The 6213-nt window shown below is 31.3% G+C and overlaps 1 protein-coding gene across 2 annotated transcripts; it reads left to right on the forward strand.

Moving 5' to 3' along the window:
* Window positions 1–702: 702 nt before the first annotated feature.
* Window positions 703–3474, forward strand: LOC130818989 (uncharacterized). Of its 2 annotated transcripts, XR_009044046.1 has the most exons (3): window positions 703–1291; window positions 1747–1819; window positions 2241–3474. XR_009044046.1 is itself a non-coding variant. In XM_057685285.1 (2 exons), the coding sequence occupies exon 2, from the start codon at window positions 2509–2511 to the stop codon at window positions 2953–2955; it is 447 nt and encodes a 148-aa protein (XP_057541268.1). In that variant the 5' UTR covers window positions 703–1291; window positions 2241–2508; the 3' UTR covers window positions 2956–3474. The 2 variants fall into 2 exon arrangements, 1 of the variants encoding a protein (XP_057541268.1); XM_057685285.1 differs by lacking the exon at window positions 1747–1819.
* The last annotated feature ends 2739 nt before the right edge of the window (window positions 3475–6213 follow it).

Consider the following 6213-nt stretch of genomic DNA (forward strand, 5'->3'; position numbering starts at 1 on the left):
CCCGTTCATGTGAACGGTCACCCTTTTTTTTTAAAAATTGCCACGTGTCGCTGTGTGATTGGGCGGGGGAAAACTGCCAGCCTGCTGCTGACGCCACTTGTCGGCTTTTGATTGGATGCAAAAAAATACCCGTTTTTTGCCTTTAACGGCTATTTTCGTATTTAAATAACTTTTTTTTAAAAAAAATTATACCAACGGCATATTTTTTCGAAATCTATAAAATGAGACCCATATTGATATTTTTTTATATAATTTTATATTTACATATTTTCTTTTTATTTTCCTACTTTTTTGTTAAAAATACAAAATTAATCATTTCAAAAATCCCAAAAATAAAATATGGATTCAAATAACCCAAATTATGGAAGAAATCCATGTAAAAAAAATCAAGAAAAAAATCTTCTAACAATCAAAGTGCTCAAATTCAGTATCAAAATCCTCTATTCAATCTTTCATTTCTCAAAACACTCTAAATTCTTATTACTATATTCTTCAAAATATCCCAAATTCATCTTATTATGTTTCTCAAAATTCTCAAACTATGTTTCACCACTACCATCAATGTAATATTTGGGAAATTAATATTTTAAGACGAGTAAGTTTAAGAAAATTATCAGTACGAGAATGATCTTAGATACACATAACATAAAATATATTCTCAATTTAATTTCTCTTCTTTTCCTTTTCTTTAAAAAAAATCAATCACATTTTGGCCTTAACATTACAAGTATTCATCTTCTCCTCAAAAACCCCTCCTCCTTCTTCTATTTCCTTGTGATTCTCTGTAATCTTGGGGTAGTAATGCAATGTTCGATTCCTGTGAAGCCTTGAAACAACTTCCTCCCTCTCCTTGCGACAGAACCGGGCAGCCATCAAACCCCACCTTCTTCCTCTTCTTCCATCTATTATTCATCTTCTTCATTTGCCCCTTTTTCCCAAAACCCTTACATTTTCGAAAACCCCAATCATCTTTCCTTTCATTCTTGATTTCGAAGCAAATTAGCAACCAAAAACATCATCTCATTCTGTCTCGGTTTTGAATTGTAGTTAAACCCATTTTCTCTCATCTTTTCTGAATTTCGAGAGTGCTTTTGGCAAATACAAGAACCATTATCTAATTTCTTGGGTTGATTTCTTTGGTGTACGACTATGTCAGTGAAGGTGCAAGTTGAGGCAACATCTCAAGGCTAAATTCTTGCAGTCTCTCTTTCTGGAAAATTTCGAAAGAACCAAATATTAACATTTCCTTCAGTTTCCTATGATTTCTCAAGGTGTCACTGGTTTCGAAGTGGTATGTGTTAATATACCCTTGTTCCTCTTATTCTTATATATTACTTTTATTCAAACAATCCTCCTTTGATCTAGTTACCTTGTTATTTTACTGATTTCTTATCAAGAATCATCACCATCATTAGATCAGTTTGTTGATTTCAAGATTTATGACATATACTTGCTTCAATTGATTTAACGTTGTTTGATATAAAATTAGTGAATTTTGAGATTATAAATATTGTTGGGAAACAGTTGTGGTGAAATAATGGATATTTGACGTTCTTTGATGAATTGGGCCCTAAACTTTATTTCGTGGTGAATCAAAGACTAGATTATGCACTATTATGATAATTTAAACCTGTTAGAATAGAGTTTTTATTAAGATACATCTTTAGGAGGAGATGTAATAAGTTATATGTTAGTATAGCAACGTTGAACGCACTTAAATGGTGTTATGTTATTGTTATGCTCCAGGAAACGATTTCTCTGCGCGCTCTTTCTAGTTGATAGCTGCAAATCGATCACGGCTCTTTGAAGCGTCTTGTTGGTGAGTAGTAACAGTCCCTTAAAGGGGTCTGGCCAAACTACTTTTCGTGTAAAATAGTTTTATCAAAGTTCTTTTGAAATTGAAAATTGATTGAGATAAATGTTGTTGTGACTGCTTATGTTGATATTATGATATGGTCAATGGATCGGACTTGCGAGCTAGTCATTGACAGAGTTGAGGAATATTGTTCCCTGCTCCCTGTTTTGAAGCGAATTGTCATTCAGATATTGACTAGCTTCACCCGAGAGCGACATAGCCTTAGAGCTTTAGGGCACCTCTCAAACTAGATTCCCTGTGCGCACATAGATCTATGGAACTGATGTTGCTTTCAAACCTATGATTTGAATTACGGTGTTTTGTTGTTTTGGATTGTTACTTCTCATTCAGTTTGATCTGACCCTCTGTTGTTTCCATCTTTTAGTTTGATTACAGATCAGAACCGGTCAGGAACGATGGGTTAGCGGTGTTGGATAGCGTTCCAAGGATGTATATTGTGCTGAGCACGTAGGAATTTGTAGATTTGTATTAGGATTTTGGATAAATGTATATTAGATTTGGTTGTGTTGGTTATATTCGACTTGTAGAGTATTGTATGATTGTCTTGTGTTTTAGTTAGATGTTTGTTTTGAAATTTAGCTGAGTTGTTCACGTTAAAGAGCTGGTGACCCCTTTGCTCAAGTTTTGGAAGTATGATTTCAATTTCTTGGGAAATGAACCCTGTGATGATCCTGTTTACTCAGTCAACGGTAAGTCGGGTTGTTACATTATTGGCCTTTAGTGAAGAACAAGGATTACCTGGCATGATTGGTAGTGTTGATTGCATGCATTGGGAGTGGAAGAATTGCCCAGCAGCATGGAAAGGGCAATATCACGGCCGAGCTGGTGTTACAACATTAATTCTTGAAGCTGTCGCTGATCATGACTTATGGATATGGCATGCCTTTTTTGGGATGCCAGGTTCATATAATGATCTCAACGTGCTACATCGATCACCTCTTTTAGTTGATTTGTTTGAAGGAAGGGCACCACCTGTCAATTTAACGGTGGATGGAAATCAATACGGCATGGCTTACTATCTCACTGATGGCATTTATCCTAAATGGGCTACTTTTATTCAGTCTATTACTGAACCGTAAACAGCAAAAGCAAGGTTATTTGCCCAACATCAAGAACTAGCAGGAAAGGATGTGGAGCGAGCATTTGGGGTGTTGCAAGCTCGATTTGCAATAATTAGAAAGCCCACACTTGTTTGGGATGAAGAACGACTCTGATATAATTACTTCTTGTGCAATTATGCATAATATGATAGTGAAAGATGAAAGAGATACATATACACACTATGTTGATGGTAGAGAGTTCATGGGAGATCGCCCGAAAGGTCAATCGGAAGGTACAAGTGGATTAAATGATGACTTTGAGTTTTACACAGATAGAATTGTTGATATCAACCGATACTTGGCAAATAAGGATGATGTTGAAGATCGACAAACACATTTATCCTTAAAAGATGACTTGATTGAAAATATCTGGCAAAAGTTTGGAGAGAATCGCAATTAATGTATCATTTAAAATTTTAGTTTTTTAATTTGTGTATTTATTTTATCTATGCGCATTGTAATCTTTATTTGAAGTTAACGAATTTTCCTTAATTATTATTAATGTCTACATTTATATTTATTAAAAAATATTAGTTTTATTAAAAGAATAATTTTTTTAATTATAAAATAGTAGATCTATTTTAATCAAATAAAAAATTATATTAACTTTGTACATGAAAATATTAATATAAAAAAATAAAGATAAATGTTAGATAAATTATGATGGGGTAGAAAAAAGTAAGAAAGAGAGGATGATGACCTTTTAAAAAAGGTCATTGTTAATAAAATTAGATTGAAAGATGAACTTTTAGGAGAGAAAAAAGTTGTGAAATAGTAAGATGACCTTTTTTGGGTCATGACTCATGAGTAAGGATGCTCTAATGGCTTAAAAGCCCTTAAAACAACTACGCCATTTTTCAAGCCTCTACATTTCAAACTCTAATAGGTACTAATTAGTGTTTCATGTCAAGTTCATGTCAAACAAATTAAGTTTGACTTAGTTTTTGCAAGTTAATGGCTTAAAAACCCTTAAAATAAAATACTTAATATGTAATTTCATATGTATGCTCATTTTTTCAAGCCTAACCACTTCAAAACTATAATACTCCTATTTACTAATTAGATCATACCTTGTATGTCACTTATCAAATTTCAAATGTATTCTTTCTGTGTGATCTACATCCATGTAACTAGCATCTCCATCGTCTTTCGCAATAGATTTTGGATTAGTAAAAGATGAGGAGTTATCAAAAGTATCATACTCTTCCTCATCATCAACTTCGCCTATATCGAGGATAGTTCTATTTCTAATACTACAATATACCATTTTTATTAGCTAGGTCTACAATATAAAATACTAGTTTAGCCTATGTAACAAGTATATAAATAACTCCTTACAATCACACAAACGAGTTAAATTCACAAGAGTTAAATCTACTAGAGTAGTCAAGCTCCATATTTTACATACTCACCTGTGGTATAACAATTTGCCATCAATCGACGATTGATCCTTAGTAGTGGCGTACAATGTAGATGATGTCAAAAAAAACACCTTTTATTTATTTTGCAAAAATAGAACTTCTTATCTTGACTCTCAGTTCAAAATGTAAACCCATTAACATCTAAACCTCATATTTGTTGACATCATCACGAGGACTATAAGCTAAGCACTTAATAGTTTTGGACACACTCTCAAGTTGTTCACATACTACTCGATTTCTATCTCCTTTAGAATGATTTTCGACATGCAATATATCAAAATGCTTATTCAAAAAGGATATCCTAATTTTTAACTATTTTGACACTCAAAACAATAATTAGCACCCTTTCTTATATCAGAACACATTTATTGATCAAAAATCTATTTAAACGTTATTTTAAGGAATCAAATTAATGGAACACATCTAAATGATATCCTAATTTTCAGATACTGTAATATACTCATAAAATACGCTTTTAAAGTTTCTGTGTTCACAACAAATTTTATCCACCATGATTTCCTCACAAAAACATCACTTAACATCGTTTTTATGCATTATTATTACAATATAACATTCCATGAATTAACATGCATGGAAATTGAAATAAATTTCCGAATAATAAAACTCATTCATTAATATTATCATAATTATAATAATTTTTCAGAATTACATACTTTCTAAAGTGAATTGAAAGTAATATCATTTCACCACAAAACTTGATATAACTTCAATATAAAAATGTAAGTAACATTTTATTTGACATAAAAACTTACTAAACATGATAAAAGTCTTATTATAACATTAATTAGTTTAAAAATTAACTCAAACACCTTATTATTAAGTTTAAGATAAAACATGATATAAATACTTTAACTAGATATGCAAAGCTTATATACTTAAATAAACTTATTTCCATGCTTTTCATTATCATCAAGTAAACATAAATATAAAAGTCATATAATAAGAAAGTTAAGAAAATGTGTAGAATAAGTCACCAAAGATGATACTAAAAAACCAAGTAAAAAGTAATAAAAAGAAGATAAGCTCCAAAATAATAATCTCCGAGCTTCAAGAATGATCGATAATCCAAGCTCCAAACTAATAATACTTGAGCCTGACAACAGCTGGTGATTTTGGCTTAGGAAGTGAAGATATGAGAAAAATGAAAGAAAATTTTGATGATGGTGGTGGTAGACTGGCAAGTGTGTCACGACAAGGGGGGATTTAGTGGATCTTGGGGCAAAATTCCAGGTTAATAGGATTGCATGCAAAATAGTATTAGGAGTGTGGAAGGAGGTTTGCTTATGGAAAGGAGAAAAGAGTGACTTGGGAAGACTAAAGAATGTTTAGAGTGTAGAAGTAGAGAAAACATCATGGGTATATGGGAGAGGGGGTTGCTTGGGGTGGTTTTGGGGGTTTGGTTTAAATTTTTGTCCTGATTAGTGCAAGTGAATATGCTTTAAAATAATGAATAAGTTTGACTAAGATTTGATTATGAAAATAGGATTTGTTTACTTAGAAAAATTAGCTTAAACTATATTCAAGTTAATAATAAAAATATGGTTATTTCTTAAGTACAAAATAATTAAAATAGAGTTATAAAGTTAATTAGTATTAAAGTTAGTTGAAGGGAAAAATTTTAAAAGTAACATTTTAACAAAACTATAAATATAATAATTAAATTTACTTTTTGTAATATAATATAATAAAATAATATTTTAGTGTTGTAAAAATAATTTTAAAGAAAATAAAATTTAAAGCTTAATATTTGGAATAAACTAGAAAAGCGAAAAAAGTTTAATCAAAGATGGTTTGA

Source organism: Amaranthus tricolor, chromosome 7 (assembly GCF_026212465.1).
Source record: "Amaranthus tricolor cultivar Red isolate AtriRed21 chromosome 7, ASM2621246v1, whole genome shotgun sequence".
Taxonomy (NCBI): domain Eukaryota; kingdom Viridiplantae; phylum Streptophyta; class Magnoliopsida; order Caryophyllales; family Amaranthaceae; genus Amaranthus; species Amaranthus tricolor.